General features: G+C 41.5%; 2 protein-coding genes across 2 annotated transcripts; both read left to right on the plus strand.

Annotated features, from left to right (window-relative positions):
• Nucleotides 1-1,406: 1,406 nt before the first annotated feature.
• Nucleotides 1,407-3,281, plus strand: LOC127930825 (uncharacterized). The gene is made up of 4 exons (XM_052521754.1): nucleotides 1,407-1,424; nucleotides 2,006-2,228; nucleotides 2,273-2,371; nucleotides 2,475-3,281. The coding sequence occupies exons 1-4, from the start codon at nucleotides 1,407-1,409 to the stop codon at nucleotides 3,083-3,085; spliced, it is 951 nt and encodes a 316-aa protein (XP_052377714.1). The 3' UTR covers nucleotides 3,086-3,281.
• Nucleotides 3,282-6,874: 3,593 nt separating this feature from the next.
• On the plus strand, nucleotides 6,875-12,467 carry LOC118384942 (steroid receptor RNA activator 1-like). Its single transcript, XM_035771660.2, has 5 exons — nucleotides 6,875-7,111; nucleotides 7,525-7,653; nucleotides 9,729-10,006; nucleotides 10,237-10,345; nucleotides 10,790-12,467. Exons 1-5 carry the CDS (start codon nucleotides 7,081-7,083, stop codon nucleotides 10,984-10,986), a joined length of 744 nt encoding a protein of 247 aa, XP_035627553.1. The 5' UTR covers nucleotides 6,875-7,080; the 3' UTR covers nucleotides 10,987-12,467.
• The last annotated feature ends 5,895 nt before the right edge of the window (nucleotides 12,468-18,362 follow it).

Below are 18,362 nucleotides of genomic sequence, written 5' to 3' on the forward strand. Positions count from 1 at the left end.
TGGGAGGGAGGGAGGGAGGAATGAGGGGAGGGAGCAAGCAATGGGGGGAGGGAGGGAGGGAGTAAGAGACAGAAGGGGAGTTGAGTTGAGTAAAGGGGGGTAGGGAGGGAGGGAGGGAGGGAAGGAAGGAAGGAAGGAAGGAAGGAAGGAAGGAAGGAAGGAAGGAAGGAAGGAAGGAAGGAAGGAAGGAAGGAAGGAAGGAAGGAAGGAAGGAAGGAAGGAAGGAAGGAAGGGAGTTGAGTAAAGGGAGGGAGGGAGCGAAGTGGTTGAGCGAAGGGGGTAGGAAGGGAGTTAGTTGAGTAAAGGGTTGCATATCAGATTTAGGGGAATAGTAGAATGAGTAGTTAGAGGGAGGACAATACAGATGTAACCAGCCATTTGAATGTGAAGTTTGAAGGCTAGCTGAGTTTCTATTTTACCAGGCAGGGATGGCCATTATCTTAAACAAAACAAACTGGCAGCATTTCTGCTTCTACTGTGTTTTTGTGAGTATACAACATATCTTACCTAGGCTGGTTTGTGGTACAGTAACATGGAGGTGCTGTACTCTCACATTCCATACCTTGTTTAAGTCACTAGGACCTAAACTTGTACTTTTATGACAAACTACAACCAAATACACAACAATAACCCCTTGCTTCTAAGTGAAACATACAGTATCAAAAACATATGGTGCAATAATGGACAACTCTTTAATATAGTTTTCTGGTATTGAACATCAGCTAAATGTAACAGTGACTTGATTCTTGTACAATTAATGTAGTTAGATAGGTTATATTAACTACATATACTGTTCTTTCTAATAAATGTAAAGTGATCTTTAACTTCAAATATATACATCACAGTGTGTCAACCTTATAGCTTTAAAGTCCTCCTGGCAGTTGACAACAAAAAGTCCTCTAATGTGAGATTAGTCGTCATAAAGATGGGACATAAGATATCACACTATATATTCCTCCATTAAGTCCTCTAATGTGAGATTAGTCGTCATAAAGATGGGACATAAGATATCACACTATATATTCCTCCATTATTGTAATTAGACATCATGACAAAATTGAGAATTAGACCGTTGAACATCCTAGGCCCCAGTTTGTCAACAGAAAATGAAGACGAACCGGATCCGGGCTTTGGTCCAACTCTCTATTTTGATGCAACATACTCAGACAGAATCCCTTTAGCTAAAAGTGGTGCCAGTCCTACAGTGGCCTTCCCATTAAAGAGAAAGAGTTTCAGTTCTGAAAAAAAGTTTGTGTTAGGACATACAACACAAAAAGCTTTGAAAGTGTTAAACAAAGGCTTAGATCTTTATATTTAATGGGGAGAGTGTTATTCCAATCCAACAGTTTGCTTGAAGCCCCTTAAAGCTTTACAGAAGCACTGCATGCTTTCGGACATGCTTGGGAATGAAATGCTTTGCTCAGGTACTTTCCATGCTATTGGCGATAAAAAAATATATATATATATATTGGCTCTCACAAGTAAAAGTGAAAACACTTAGAAATCAGGTCAATGACTAAACTCTAAATGCAACCAGTCACCACCACTGAAAGCTTGTTCCTAATGGAGGAAATACTAAACAGCATTTTCACGAGAGGAAACACCAACAAAAAAAACACAGAATTTATATCACTGTTGTGATTCACCCCAAAATAAAAACTTATTTGCACTTCATTGAATTAAATATGTTAGGGGTTATCAACCGTATGCGGGGTGAAAGGCACTTGGTTTAATGCATGCTGATTTTCTAAGTAATTTGCAATAGTAGGCCCACATTATGCTGTGAGACACTTGGACACAAAAAGAATGGCACTTCAGAGAGGTCATGCTATATGTTACTGATATGCAACTGCACCTTGCTCATTCTAAATATCTATTATATAACAAAACAACTCAGGTCTCCTTATTAAGGATCATGTCAAAGTTGGGAAAAATTAAAAGGCAGAGCTTTGGCATATAAGAACATGAATGGAGAAGTGATATCCTTATTATCCAGGAGAATTAGTTAGGGGCATTGGTTAGTGTCATAGGTCATGTAGCATTGGTTAGAGGTAGTGTCATAGGTCATGTAGCATTGGTTAGAGGTAGTGTCATAGGTCATGTAGCATTGGTTAGAGGTAGTGTCATAGGTCATGTAGCATTGGTTAGAGGTAATGTCATAGGTCATGTAGCATTGGTTAGAGGTAGTGTCATAGGTCATGTAGCATTGGTTAGAGGTAGTGTCATAGGTCATGTAGCATTGGTTAGAGTAATGTAATGTCATGTAGCATAGGTCATGTAGCATTGGTTAGAGGTAGTGTCATAGGTCATGTAGCATTGGTTAGAGGTAGTGTCATAGGTCATGTAGCATTGGTTAGAGGTAGTGTCATAGGTCATGTAGCATTGGTTAGAGGTAATGTCATAGGTCATGTAGCATTGGTTAGAGGTAGTGTCATAGGTCATGTAGCATTGGTTAGAGGTAATGTCATACATAGGTCATGTAGCATTGGTTAGAGGTAGTGTCATAGGTCATGTAGCATTGGTTAGAGGTAGTGTCATAGGTCATGTAGCATTGGTTAGAGGTAGTGTCATAGGTCATGTAGCATTGGTTAGAGGTAGTGTCATAGGTCATGTAGCATTGGTTAGAGGTAGTGTCATAGGTCATGTAGCATTGGTTAGAGGTAGTGTCATAGGTCATGTAGCATTGGTTAGAGGTAGTGTCATAGGTCATGTAGCATTGGTTAGAGGTAGTGTCATAGGTCATGTAGCATTGGTTAGAGGTAGTGTCATAGGTCATGTAGCATTGGTTAGAGATAATGTCATAGGTCATGTAGAATTGGTTAGAGGTAGTGTCATAGGTCATGTAGCATTGGTTAGAGGTAGTGTCATAGGTCATGTAGCATTGGTTAGAGGTAGTGTCATAGGTCATGTAGCATTGGTTAGAGGTAGTGTCATAGGTCATGTAGCATTGGTTAGAGGTAGTGTCATAGGTCATGTAGCATTGGTTATAGGTAATGTCATAGGTCATGTAGCATTGGTTAGAGGTAATGTCATAGGTCATGTTGCATTGGTTAGAGGTAATGTCATAGGTCATGTAGCACCTTAAGAAAATGTTGTTTTTGTAAATAAACTAGTAAATAAATATGTATCTCTCTATATATTTGCAGTACTTTAGCACAGAAGAAAATAGGATGTCATGTAAATGCTATTTTTTTTAATTGTGATTATTTCGCACAGTTGTATCTAACTAGGTCCACATTGTGGTGGTCTATGCTGGAATAATAAATTGCTCGTAAATCCTGTTCTTTTCTGTTTCCTGTGTGTGGCATTAATCAAAGTTTAACTTCAACTCCTCTTACATGATTCCATATGTGTTATTTCATAGTTTTGATGTCTTCAATGTTATTCTACAATGTAGAAAATAGTAAAAATAAAGAAAAACCCTTGAATGAGTAGGGGTGTCCAAACTTTTGACTGGTACTGTATATTTTTAGACTGCAAATTGACCGCAAGAAGCCCAAACAGCTATAATATTAGACTAAAACCTTGATTACCTTTGGGGACATTGCACTGCGTAGGGTGCTGTTTTTTTGGACGTTAAAACGGGTTAAAACGGGTGCTCATTCAAAATCCCATGACACTTATTGTAAGAGTAGGGGTGTTCATCCCAGTGTCATGGCTAAATTCACAACCTGGCCACATTCCATCATGGCCACCTAATAATCCTCCTCATTCCTATTTGGCATACAGTGCATTCAGAAAGTATTCAGACCCCTTGACTTTTTCCACATGTTGTTACGTTACAGCCTTTATTATTAAATGGATAAAATATTGTTTTTATTCATCAATCTACACACAATACCCCATATTGACAAATCAAAAACAGTTTTTAGATTTTTTTGGCAAATTATTTATTTTTTTTAACCAGAAATACCTTATTGACTTAAGTATTCAGACCCTTTGCTATGACACTTGAAATTGAGCTCAGGTGCATCCTGTTTCTGTTGATCATCCTTGAGATGTTTCTACAACTTGATTGGAGTCCACCTGTGGTAAATTCAATTTAATGGACATGATTTGGAAAGGCACACACCTGTCTATATAAGGTCCCACAGTTGACAGTGCATGTCAGAGCAAAAACGAATCCAGGAGATGCAAGGAATTGTCCGTAGAGCTCCGAGACAGGATTGTGTCGAGGCACAAATCTGGGGAAGGGTACCAAAAAATTGCCAAACTGAGCAATTGGTGAGAAGGGCCTTGGTCAGGGGTGTGACCAAGAACCTGATGGTCACTCTGAAAGATCTCCAGAGTTCCTCTGTGGAGATGGGAGAGGCTTCCAGAAGTACAACCATTTCTGCAGCACTCCACCAATCAGGCCTTCATGGTAGAGTGGCCAGACGGAAGCCATTCCTCAGTAAAAGGCACATGACAGCCCGCTTGGAGTTTGCCAAAAGGCACCTAAAGGACTCAGACCATGAGAAACAAGAGTCTCTGGTCGGATTAAACCAAGATTGAACTCTATGGCCTGAATGCCAAGTGTCACGTCTGGAGGAAACCTGGCACCATCCTTTTGGTGAAGCATGGTGGTGGCAGCATCATGCTATGGGGATGTGTTTCAGCAGCAGGGACTGGGAGACTAGTCAGAAATGAGGGAAAGATGAATGGAGCAAAGTACAGAGAGATCCTTGATGAAAACCTGCTCCAGAGCGCTCAGGACCTCAGACTGGGCGAAGGTTCACCTTCCAACAGGACAACGACACTAAGCACACAGCGAAGACAATGCAGGAGTGGCTTCGGGACAAGTCTCTGAATGTCCTTGAGTGGCCCAGCCAGAGCCTGGACTTGAACCCGATTGAACATCTCTGGAGAGGCGCTCCCCATCCATCCTGACAGAGCTTGAGAGGATCTGCAGAGAGGAATGGGAGAAACTCCCCAAATACAGGTATGCCCAGCTTGTAGCGCCATATATGTCTTTTATTATATAAATGTGCATAAATGTCTAAAAAACATTTTTTGCTTTGTCATTATGGGGTATTGTGTGTAGATTGAGGGAATAAAAAAAAATAAAAAACACTTTAGAATAAGGCTGTAACGTAACACAATGTGGGAAAAGTCAAGGGGTGTGAATACTTTCCGGATGCACTCTATATCACTCTTCACCTCTCCACCTGACGGCTGATGTGTGGTGAGCGTTCTGACACAAAAAGGGTTGCCGTGCATCACTGAGGTGGATGCTACATATTGATGGCGAATGTGGTGAATTTCTCTCTGCTATATAAAGCACTTTGAGTACCTCAGTTGGTAGAAAAGAGCTATATAAATTCAATCAATATATTATTTGGATACGATCACATACACTGCCATTCAAAAGTTTGGGGTCACTTAGAAATGTCCTTGTTTTTGAAAGAAAAACATTTTTTTTTTATCCATTAAAATAACATCAAATTGATCATGAATACAGTCTAGACAAAAATGACTATTGTAGCTGGAAACGGCTGATTTTTAATAGAATATCTACATAGGCGTACAGAGGCCTATTATCAGCAACCATCACTCCTGTGTTCCAATGGCACGTTGTGTTAGCTCATCCAAGTTTATCATTTTAAAAGGCTAATTGATCATTAAAAAAACATTTAGCAATTACGTTAGCACAGCTGAAAACTGTTCTAATTTAAAGAAGCAATAAAACTGTCCTTCGTTAGACTAGTTGAGTATCTGGAGCATCAGCATTTGTGGGTTTGATTACAGGCTCAAAATGGCCAGAAACAATGTCCTTTCTTCTGAAACTCATCAGTCTATTCTTATTCTGAGAAATGAAGGCGAGAAATTCCCAAGAAACTGAAACTCTCGTACACCGCTGTGCACCAAATACATTAGTGTCTAGTTTGAGAAACCGACGCCTCACAAGTCCTCAACTGGCAGCTTTATTAAATAGTACCAGAAAAACACCAGTCTCGTGAAGAGGCGTCTCCGGGATGCTGGCCTTCTAGGCAGAGCTACTCTCCAGTGTCTGTGTTCTTTTGCCCATCTTAATCTTTTCTTTTTATTGGCCAGTCTGAGATATGGCTTTTACTTTGCAACTCTGCCTAGAAGGCCAGCATCCCGGAGTCGCTTCTTCAATGTTGATGTTGAGACTAGTGATTTGCGGGTAGTATTTAATGAAGCTGCCATTTGAGGACTTGTGAGGTGTCTGTTTCTCAAACTAGACACTAATGTACTTGTCCTCTTGCTCAGTTGTGCACTGTGGCCTCCCACTCCTCTTTCTATCCTGGTTAGAGACAGTTTGCGCTGTTGTGTGAAAGGAGTAGTACACAGCGTTGTACGAGATCTTCAGTTTCTTGGCAATTTCTCATATTTCTGATCAATTTGATGTTAATTCAATGGACATTTTTTAAAGGACAGGACATTTCTAATCGTCCCCAAACTTTTGAACGGTAGTGTGTCTTTCTATTATGCGTGGGAATACTTGGGAACAGATTTCTGAAATTAAAACATCTTGGAGCTGATTGCCTGGTGTTTTTACAGTCTTATGTCAACAATGAAAATATCTCCCCCACTCAAAAAATCTCTGAAAACTTGGACAAAATTCAAACCGCTGACCACTAGTTGCTGAACGTTTTCCCACCATCTAATATTGTAGCGTGAGGAAATCTAATTATGGGTTGGGCCGAATTATGCTAATTTTCTCAATAAATGTTTCTGTTCCCAAAACTAGAATATGTTACAAACACAGTGCATTGCGTTTTATAGACTTTGACGTTTTGCCAAAGTTGTAAAAAAAATTGCGTTGTTTAGATGGAGTGCAAGGTGGAATTGAGTTTGTGTACACGCGCACTTCACATAAGAGGCGTTCCCTAACGGAAATATGCAAATAAATGATACAACGCACCAATAGCCGTTGCCAACCTCATTGATTATTCTGCTCACTATGCTTCATTTGCTCCCACTGTAACACACACAGACACTACCTTGGGTTAGTTATAAATATGTTGTATTTATGTTCGACTCACCAACCGGATATGCGTTATGTCAATGTTTAACATCCTGTCCACGTGTCCGGGAAAACGAGTGGAGAGTTTATTTTGTTTTGTGAAATAAGCAATGGAGGCTGAGGACCTTTACATCAAACCAGGTATTTTCTGTCCAATTGAATGCTTCTATTGTGTTAATTTATCTAGAATATGTAATTACATACATGTTGGTGGTATTAGTTTACTGCAACTCTACTATGGTGAGAACTAGCAGAAGCAAGCCAGTTTGATAGTTAGCTAGCTAGCTAACAAAGTTATAAAAACTTTTTGAATATGCTTTTGCCTTTACTTAATGCTCTTCACCTTTAGTTGTCTCCTCAGTGCTTTAGGGCATCTAGTTTGAGTATGACTACTGGTACATCACATTATGTTGGTGACGATTATAAGCAGTTTTGATCACGTGTATGACTGAATGTGTACTACAAGCTAACTGGTTAATGGTTGTTTCATCCATCTGTTCTCAAATTCTGATAGGTCTTTTGAAATAAAACTCTCACTGGCTTTATTACCCAAGGTAACCAGGAGCGGGGCTGGAATGACCCTCCACAGTTTTCCTACGGTTTGCAGACAGCAGCACAAGGTGCACCCAAGAGGACCCCTCTCAACAAGAGAGTGCCCCCACCTCAACTCACTGGATCCCCCAGTACGTTCTCTAGACTGTCGGAAAGAAATGTATATATTCACACCTTTAACATGTTTAGAAATCCATTAATCTTTGGGAGTATCATGGTACTTTGATGTCTACTCAGGGGCTGTGTGATTGTCTTTCCGATGTCTGGACTTTCCCTAAAATGTCAGAGGAGATGATGAATCATCCTGGTTCTATTTATCCACAGTAGTGGTGCGGGGTCCGCTGTTTGTTCACCTGCCCTCAATTGCCAACAACTCATCCGCAACCGCCTGACTATATGTGATAAAGTGAAAATCCCAACCCTAACTCTAGAATAGGCGCTATAGGCTACAGTCAGACTGCAGAACAATTTTTTTGACATGGGGTGCAGGATTTTTGTTTTGCCTGATTTTTAGATACGTTTCTGGTTATAATTTCAGACATTTTGGTAGCTATTTGTTAGTACATTTTTCTATAATTAGATGCATGTAGCTCTTTTGTCATATGTTGCCCTAGAAGACTAAATAAACCGTTGCTCAACAGAATAATGTCATAGATCGATAGAATGAATGCTTCAATATAGTTGACATTGGCTCAATTCTGTCATCTTTCACGGAGCAAAGATGTTTAGGGACCGGGTAGAAAATACAATAAAGCAAAAACAAACAGGAAAGATTTTCTGTGCAAAATGTCCAAATGACGTCAATTTGACTGGTTGCAAGGAAAAAGAAAGCTGAAAACCACCCAATGTGTTTCTGATAAGATTTCAGAATATTGCATGTTTTATGTGGTTGAAATGCTATCAGATATTATTATGCTTTGCTGATGAAGACCGCACCTCTTTGTATCTCTGAGCATTGCATTCTCTCAAGATGCAGAAATAAATCATTTCTCCACTCTCTTGTTCCCAAGTCCCAATTTTGCCTACATTTGGTGTATAATTTTACACCAATAAATGCATAATTCTGCAGGAGTTATCATTAAGGCTGTAGCCCTACTCACATGGGACTAGTATTACTACAGAACGTTGGTTATGTATTTATTTCCCAGAATGTCTGTTATTTCAGAGGATGATTTGGATGGGATATGTTTTTTTTCCAAATGACAGTTGACGGGAAGACTGGAAGTTTTTTTTAAATTTTATAGTTGTGATGCTATTTGAACAAGTCCAGGCAATAACAGGCTACACTGATAACTCAAGCTTGGTTCCCAAGTTTCTAAACTATACCAAACCATCATTGGTATAGTGTCACCATAATATTTGAATTGAGGAAGTGTGATCGTAGTCATTATGATATTGTAGGCTATGGAGGAGAAAGTGAACTTGTTCCAAACGTTTAGCTCAGTTGTATGCTGCTTTGCCATCTATTAACAGCAAGGGTAGCCTAGTAGTTAGTGTTGGACTAGTAACCGGAAGGTTGCAAGTTCAAATCCCCGAGCTGACATGGTACAAATCTGTCGTTCTGCCCCTGAACAGGCAGTTAACCCACTGTTCCTAGTCCGTCATTGAACATAAGAATTTGTTCTTAACTGACTTGCCTGGTTAAATAAAGGTAAAATAAAAAAGAAAGAAAAATCATTCCCTGTGAAAGTTGATACATGTAGGCCCTTCATATGGCTATGCGCAGCACTTTGTTCAATTCATCCAATCAGTTATTGTTTTCTTGCTTAAACTGTGAGCAACACCTGTAAAACCCAGACATTTGTCTTAAAACACGGGGATGTCGATTCGCACAGGTCTAGTATTATCAGAGGTCTTTGGAGTTTGCCAAAAAACAGACGGTTATTCTGGTTAGTCAATGTACAAATTTAATTTTCCATTGAACCCATCTAAACAGTAGGCTACAGTTTCCTTGACATGCCATAGGCCTATTTGAAGTCCCGTCTTGTAACTGTCTAATTTGTATAGTGCCTCACAATAATCACACATAACAGCCGTCATTACTATCATCCGCTTTCCTCCCTTCAACAAATCTTTCCCAAACATGACTTTTCTGTCCCTCCCTTCTCTTTATTTTCAACTCTCCTTTCGCAACTTTTGTCTTATTGAATTAAACCGCAGATATAACTGTGGCTAATGAGTCATACCACACATCACTAATCCACAGGTCCGGTCCCAGGAACTTCTCCAACCTCAACAGTTCCAATGACTCCTCCTACCAACCCACTGGTCCCTCCTCCATGTAGTATGAACATGTCCTCTCGGCCATGTCAGGTTGCAGCCCCTCCTGTTGGTGGGGTGATGATGATGGCCACATCTCCACCACCTTGCCATGTGGTAGCGCACACAGAGTCTGCCAGTGACCAATCAGAAAGTGAGCCAGATGTCGACAACGTAGTTACTCTTCTCAACTGGGCACTGACAGCTTGTCGACACACAGTCAAAGTAAGAAGGATTTCTCTAGCTCTAGAATTCCCAGCCACAGTTGACACACCATTTACAAATAGCACTGTGTATGTAGTTCTGTCATTTCGGTTAACCCAAAACCTAAATTGAGTGTAATTTTTGTCAGATGTCATCTGGCCATGATAAATTTGTAGCTCTGTTATTGTGTACAGGGTGACTCACTGCTTTACCAACCAAAATGCTGAATGTTTGACATGTGCCCCTTGCAGAAACAGGTGTGTGACGATGTGGCAAAGCGCTTGAAGCTCTTTGAGGACATGTGGAGGTCTGGGAAGTTGTCACTTCCTGTTAGACGAAGAATGAATGGACTGGTGCAAGGTAGGAGAACCTGTTCACTTTGATAGATGTCATATTTCTGCTGAGGAAAAAAATACAGTGCCTTGCGAAAGTATTCGGCCCCCTTGAACTTTGCAACCTTATGCCACATTTCAGGCTTCAAACATAAAGATATAAAACTGTACATTTTGCACGCCCAATTTTTCAGTTTTTGATTTGTTAAAAAAGTTTGAAATATCCAATAAATGCCGTTCCACTTCATGATTGTGTCCCACTTGTTGTTGATTCTTCACAAAAAAATACAGTTTTATATCTTTATGTTTGAAGCCTGAAATGTGGCAAAAGGTCGCAAAGTTCAAGGGGTCCGAATACTTTTGCAAGGCACTGTACATGGGTCAATAAGCGGCTCACCCATTTAAATGAAAGAAATTCTTTGAAATGAGCCAAAACGCATCTGTGCTGCTTCTGTCTTTATGCTCCTGTCAGAGTTGAAGAGCTGGAACTGGGACGCTGCTGATGAAGTCCATCGGGCTCTGATGGTTGACCATGTTAACGAGGTCAGTCAGTGGATGGTGGGGGTCAAACGTCTCATCGCTGAAACGCGCAACTTGAACTCAGATCTTCTGCACAGACAGGAGGTAGACCAGAGTCTAGACACCAGCAGCACCGCTAACTCCAACTAGATCAATAATTACACTTGTGGAACTTTTTTATTAGGTTGTGGCATCCGGAGGCCTCTCGGTCGTCCTTATGAAAGCTGTTGAAATTCTTAACTTTTAGGCTATCTCTGTCTTTTGATTTTGCAAATATTTTGACATGGGTTTCATGTAGTTATGCAATATGCTTTTTTAAAAATATTTTTTAACATTCTATGAATTTCATTTGATCGCAGTGTCGATTGCTATTACCGAGATCCACCCATTCAGACAATACAAAGAGAGCTTTTATCTATAAATAACATTGTTTACGTTTGGTAGCCTTTCCTTGTCGTGACTTGTTTGATTTTTAAGGTGCTTATATCAAAGATGGCAGTAAAACCATATTTATTTTGGCCATTCTCTGGTGTATAGTCTCCCTTGGACAGCCTTGTAAAAAGTATTTCTGGAGCTGGGACTAAGATCACTTTATTCATCCAATTGTACACGGTACTATGTATTATTCCTGATGCATGAGAAAGCTTAACACTTGACAGTTTTCAATGACCTGTCACCCCCCCTGTGTGCTGTACATAATCATAATAGCAATAACTACAATAATGTAAAAGCCATCATCTGCTTATGTTGGCAGTGGCATTGCACTTTAAGATGGACCATACATGAGAAGACAAAATAAATCAGATTTGTGGTGAAAATAATACCTGTTTTGTTTTTATACATTTAGTTATGTATCAGGTAAGTTAATGAATTTGATCGCAGACTGTTATTTCTGTCTGTTCTGTAGTTAGACAATGAGGATGTTCCAGCTTTTCATACTGGTTGGTCTTCCTCCATAGAGACAGATGCCAGGAAAAGCCACAAATTCTCACCAATAGGTGGCGTCTTAGGCCTATTTATCACTGGCGGCCGTGTTGAATGGATTTCTAGAGAAACTTGGGCACTTTGAGATGGGTGGAAACAAGATTTTCATTTTCTAGACATGAGGTGTGGCTTCGTTTTGACCATGTGAAGACTGTGACGACAACAACAACATTGTTTATTGTTACTATGTGAGACTGTTTATTGTTGCTAAGTGAGAGTAATTCATGTGAACTCATCACGAATAACGTCATACATCTGAAAATTGCTCCAGTCGACATGAAAGATTGGCGCATGTTTGTGAAAAGAATATGTTGGAGTAAGGTCTGAATGTTTTAATCAAGTGGTAATTGAGCTTAAAGGAGGAGAGATTGCTGATTCAGATCTCCTGTGCTTTATCGGAGAGAGTGCGATTGCATGTTGGCAGGGTTGAGGTTTTGTTTAGTACAATCTGTGTTTACTGATTCCCAATACTGTATCTCTCTGTGGTACTGAATAACCTGTTGTCTGGGTTGGGACTAATACTGTATCTCTCTGTGGTACTGAATAACCTGTTGTCTGGGTTGGGACTAATACTGTATCTCTCTGTGAAAAAATATCTGTGTTTTGTAAATGCAGATACTAAAAATAAAAAATCTTATTGTAAATTCTGCTAGGCTACAAATTATGAATGTAATGGGGCTAATTTTGTGCTTCAGTTGCACTTCTCCACTCAGATGAAATATCTTTGCTCTCCTCATTGGATCTCTAGTGATGAGCATTCCGAGTCTTTTCAGTGAACCAGCTCATTTGGGTCCGTTGGCTTATTTGGTTCAAAATCCTTACAAAATGATTTAGAACCATGATATGCAGAACCACCTAGAACCCATCTCCAATACAAAGCCCCAAAAGTAGGCTCCCATTGTGTCCAATGAAATCCATTTTTACCTGGCCAAATTAGATCACCTGCTTTTTTTTTTTTTACCGCTGAGCGTGAACCAGAATATATGCTCTCTCCCCACTAATTATTGTTTCTGCAGTGCGGATTCACCCTCAGAGAATCATTTTGTAACGTGTCTGCAGATAGTCGTTGTTTTGATCTTTAAAAAGCAGTAGTAGCAATATGCAAATCAGGGAGCCAAATGAACGTCTCTTTCACCGATGTGTTTCGGTTCCCGACGTTCACCAAAAAAGATCTGTTCAAAAAGAGGCAGCATTTTGACTGATGTGTAGGCTACTTTTCTACCGTGCGTTCCTCCTGGGTAGCTTTTCTCCTGTAGCAAATACACATTTATTCATTTATTTTACTTTTACTAGGCAAGTCAGTTAAGAACAAGTTCTTATTTTCAATGATGGCCTAGAAACAGTGGGTTATAACTGCCTGTTCAGGGGCAGAACGACAAATTTGTACCTTGTCAGCTTGGGGATTCGAACTTGCGACCTTTCGGTTACTAGTCCAACGCTCTAACCACTAGGCTACCCTGCCACCCCGGCACGGTTATCTTCAACCAAAACATTATGAAATGTAGCTAGCTGCATTCTTTTTTTTATGGTAAACATTTGAAATATGATGGCCAAGCATCGTTTTAGAAAAACATATCTTGCTTTTAACATTGTAAGCTAATTTACTTGTGTGGTTGCCAGCCAAATAGGTGTTGCACTTCTGTTGTCATTGACAAAAAGATTTTCTGCCAAATATGTTGCACTAATGTATTTATTTTGTGTGAAGAAAAGGTATAGTTGCACTCCCCTACCTGCTCCCCTTCTTCCCCTCCTGCTCCCACCCCCCCAATGGACATTTATCATTGTTACAGGTGTAAACATGTACACCTCAACACAGTCGTGAAGAGGGTACGACAACTCCTCTTCCCCCTCAGGAGACTGAAAAGATTTGGCATGCACCCTAAGATCCTGAAAAAGCACCATCAAGAGTGGCTGCATCACGGCAACTGCTCGGCATCTGACCACAAGGTGATACAGAGGGTAGTGCGCACGGCGCAACACGGGGGCCGAACTCCCTGCCATCTAGGACCTCTATATCAGGCAGTGTTAGAGGAAGGCCCTAAAAATTGTCAAAGGCTCCAGCCACCCAAGTCAAAGACTGTTCTCTCTGCTGCCACACGGCAAGTGGTACGGAGTCCGGGACCAAAAGGCACCTGAAAAGTTTCCGACTTCAAGACTGCTGAATTTGTTGATCAAATGGCCACCCGGACAATTTACATTGACCCTCTTGATTATTTATTAAATAATCTTAATTGTTTGTTGTGTTACTTCGTTTTTTTATTTAGTAAATATTTGTCTTTTTAACTTTGCGTTGTTGGGAATGGACTTGTAAGTAAGCATTTCACTGTAAAGTCTACACCTTTTGTATTCAATGCATGTGACCAATGCATTTTATTTTTATCTATTGTAATTCATATTGTATTTTTTATTATTGCTTCAATCACTTCGCTTTTTGACCTGCACTGTTGGAGCTCGGAGTTGAAGGATTTCACTGTATCCTGCTATTAAATCTGCGACCCTGTTCGTGTGATGACTAAACTCATCTAGTCTAATAAACAATGGTGTCTGGTGTACTGTAGTAAACTCTGTTGTAGGCTAATCATGGAAGGTTGGACATACAACAGCCCTGGCAGCCACTGTCGTCACAAGGCCTTGTGTCAAAACCACTCCCCTGTCATTATTTATTTGGTGAGAACATTTACATAAAAAGTATTGGGAAGCAAACTTAAATTTAATGAAAGGAATGTGCATTTATAGTGTTGATTTCAACACCTACTGCATAGTCTACAGTGCAAGCAGCCACGCTGTGGAGGTTGAGAAATGATCTTGTGTTATTACACACATCACACCATGCCAGGGCATCAGCACTCCTTAAATCCTGAGTGGCTGGCTGTTGTATCGGATGTTTTCTCATCCAAACAATGGTGTATTGAATTGTGAAATGCCTTTCATGGATTAGTTCTTACATTTCCTGATTCATCTCCAGATTACTGGTAGGTGGTTGTTTTCATTCCACAAAGTCAACATTACAAAATCCTGGTCAAAGTGAAAGCATTAACATTATCTGACGCAGTTACACCTATAAAAACAGTTTCATGTTAGAGTTAACTGATGCTATTTCTTTGTATCTTGCCCAGATCTTAGTTTGGTCTCCATGGTTTGTGTGTGGAGGAGTCTAGTTTACCGCCACCTACAGTACACAATCAACTGTTTTAAAGTTTCCCCGTTAGCTCCTGAGAAAAGGCCCATCTTTTTTGTTTGTTCAACAACAGTTATTTTTGTTAAATTTGTTTATCAACCATTTTGTTTGCACCGTTACTTGTAGAGGAAGGTCCAGTAGGTCATGGTGCATTCTGAAAGTATTCAGACCCCTTGAATTTCCCCACATTTGTTATGTTACACACAATACCCCATAATGACATCAAAATACCCCATAATGACATCACAATACCCCATAATGACAACACAATACCCCATAATGACAAAGCGAAAACACCCCTTTTTAGAACATTTTTCTAACTATTAAAAATGTAAAACAGTATTCAGACCCTTTTGCTATGAGACTCAAATTTGAGCTCCGGTGCCATCCTGTTTCCATTGATGTTTCTACAACTTGATTGGAGTCCACCTGTGATAAATTCAATTGATTGGACATGATTTGGAAAGGCACACACCTATATATATAAGGTCCCACTGTTGACAGTGCATGTCAGAGCAAAAACCAAGCCATGAGATTGAGGGAATTGTCTGTAGAGCACCAAGACAAGATTGTGATCTGGGGAAGGGTACCAAAACATTTGAAGGTCTTCAAGAACACAGTCATTCTTAAATGGAAGAAGTTTGGAGCCACCAAAATTCTTCCTAGAGCTGGCTGCCCTGCCAAACTGAGAAATTGGGAGAAGGGTCTTGGTCAGGGAGGTGACCAAGAACCCAATGGTCACTATGACAAAGCTCCTTAGTTCCTCTGTGAAGAAACTTCCAGATGGACAACCATCTCTGCAGCATTCCACCAATCAGGCCTTAATGGTAGAGTGGCCAGACAGAGGATACTCCTCAGTAAAAGGCACATGACAGCCTGCTTGGAGTTTGCCAAAAGGCACCTAAAGACTCTTAGACCATGCGAAGCAAGATTCTCTGGTCTGAAGAAACCAAGTCCGAACTCTTTCGCCTGAATGCCAAGCGTCACGTCTGGAGGAAACCTGGCACCATCCCTATGGTGAAGTATGGTGGTGGCAGCATCATGCTGTGGAGATGTTTTTTAGCGGCAGAGACTGGGAGACTAGTCAGGATCGAGGGAAAGATGAACTGAGCAAAGTACAGAAGTACTTTGACGCAGCCCGTCTGGTGTTCAACCTTCCCAAGTTCTCTCACGTCACCCCGCTCCTCCGCTCTCTCCACTGGCTTCCAGTTGAAGCTCGCATCCGCTACAAGACCATGGTGCTTGCCTACGGAGCTGTGAGGGGAACGGCACCTCAGTACCTCCAGGCTCTGATCAGGCCCTACACCCAAACAAGGGCACTGCGTTCATCCACCTCTGGCCTGCTCGCCTCCCTACCACTGAGGAAGTACAGTTCCCGCTCAGCCCAGTCAAAACGGTTCGCTGCTCTGGCCCCCCAATGGTGGAACAAACTCCCTCACGACGCCAGGACAGCGGAGTCAATCACCACCTTCCGGAGACACCTGAAACCCCACCTCTTTAAGGAATACCTAGGATAGGATAAAGTAATCCTTCTCACCCCCCTTAAAAGATTTAGATGCACTATTGTAAAGTGGCTGTTCCACTGGATGTCATAAGGTGAATGCACCAATTTGTAAGTCGCTCTGGATAAGAGCGTCTGCTAAATGACTTAAATGTAAATGTAATGTAAATGTACTTAATGAAAACCTGCTCAGGACCTCAGACTAGGGCAAAGGTTCACCTTCCAACAGGACAATGACACTAAGCACGCAGCCAAGCCAATGCAGGAGTGGCTTCGGGACAAGTCTCTGAATGTCCTTGAGTGGCACAGCCAGAGCCTGGACTTGAACCTGATCAAACATCTCTGGAGAGACCTGAAAATACCTGTGCTGCAACGCTACCCATGCAACCTGACAGAGCTTGAGAGGTTCTGCAGAGAGGAATGGGAGAAACTCCCCAAATACAGATGTGCCAAGCTTGTAGCGTCATACCCAAGAAGACTCGAGGCTGTAATCGCTGCAAAGGTGCTTCAACAAAGTACTGAGTAAAGGGTCTGAATACTTACACTACCGTTCAAACGTTTGGGGACACTTAGAAATGTCCTTGTTTTTGACAGAAAGGCATTAATGTCCATTAAAATAACATCAAATTGATCAGAAATACAGTCGACGTCAACAGTGAAGAGGCGACTCTGGGATGTGGCCTTCTAGGCAGAGTTCCTCTGTCCAGTCTCAACATCAACAGTGAAGAGGTGACTCTGGGATGTGGGCTTCTAGGCAGAGTTCCTCTGTCCAGTCTCAACATCAACAGTGAAGAGGCGACTCTGGGATGTGGGCTTCTAGGCAGAGTTCCTCTGTCCAGTCTCAACATCAACAGTGAAGAGGCGACTCTGGGATGTGGGCTTCTAGGCAGAGTTCCTCTGTCCAGTCTCAACATCAACAGTGAAGAGGCGACTCTGGGATGTGGGCTTCTAGGCAGAGTTCCTCTGTCCAGTCTCAACATCAACAGTGAAGAGGCGACTCTGGGATGTGGGCTTCTAGGCAGAGTTCCTCTGTCCAGTCTCAACATCAACAGTGAAGAGGTGACTCTGGGTCTCAACATGTGGACTCTGGGATGTGGGCTTCTAGGCAGAGTTCCTCTGTCCAGTCTCAACATCAACAGTGAAGAGGTGACTCTGGGATGTGGGTTCCTCTGTTCTAGGCAGAGTTCCTCTGTCCAGTCTCAACATCAACAGTGAAGAGGCGACTCTGGGATGTGGGCTTCTAGGCAGAGTTCCTCTGTCCAGTCTCAACATCAACAGTGAAGAGGTGACTCTGGGATGTGGCCTTCTAGGCAGAGTTCCTCTGTCCAGTCTCAACATCAACAGTGAAGAGGCGACTCTGGGATGTGGGCTTCTAGGCAGAGTTCCTCTGTCCAGTCTCAACATCAACAGTGAAGAGGCGACTCTGGGATGTGGGCTTCTAGGCAGAGTTCCTCTGTCCGCTGTCTGTGTTCTTTTGCCCATCTTAATCTTTTCTTTTTATTGGCAAGTCTAAATATGGCTTTTTCTTTGCAACTCTTTTTCTTTGCAACTCTGCCTAGAAGGCCAGCATCCTGGAGTCACCTCTTTACTGTTGATGTTGAGACTGGACAGAGGAACTCTGCCTAGAAGGCCAGCATCCCGGAGTCACCTCTTTACTGTTGATGTTGAGACTGGTGTTTTGTGGGTAATATTTAAGGAAGCTGCCAGTTAAGGACTTGTGAGGCGTCTGTTTCTCAAACTAGACACTCTAATGTACTTGTCCTCTTACTTTTCACCGGGGCCTCCCACTCCTTTCTATTCTGGTTAGAGCCAGTTTGGTCTGTTCTGTGAAGGGAGTAGTACACAGCAGTGTACGAGATCTTC

This window comes from Oncorhynchus keta, chromosome 6 (assembly GCF_023373465.1).
Source record: "Oncorhynchus keta strain PuntledgeMale-10-30-2019 chromosome 6, Oket_V2, whole genome shotgun sequence".
In the NCBI taxonomy this organism is placed as follows: Eukaryota; Metazoa; Chordata; class Actinopteri; order Salmoniformes; family Salmonidae; genus Oncorhynchus; species Oncorhynchus keta.

Bases quoted from the DNA above. Each gene is read 5' to 3' on its own strand.
- LOC127930825 (XM_052521754.1), top strand. The intron at 2,229-2,272 runs GTCATGTAGCAT...CATGTAGCATAG, and splicing joins GGTTAGAGGTAGTGTCATAG to GTCATGTAGCATTGGTTAGA. The intron at 2,372-2,474 runs GTCATGTAGCAT...TGTCATACATAG, and splicing joins GGTTAGAGGTAGTGTCATAG to GTCATGTAGCATTGGTTAGA.
- LOC118384942 (XM_035771660.2), top strand. From the start codon at position 7,081: ATGGAGGCTGAGGACCTTTACATCAAACCAG. The intron at 10,007-10,236 runs GTAAGAAGGATT...TGCCCCTTGCAG, and splicing joins CTTGTCGACACACAGTCAAA to AAACAGGTGTGTGACGATGT. The intron at 10,346-10,789 runs GTAGGAGAACCT...TGCTCCTGTCAG, and splicing joins AATGAATGGACTGGTGCAAG to AGTTGAAGAGCTGGAACTGG.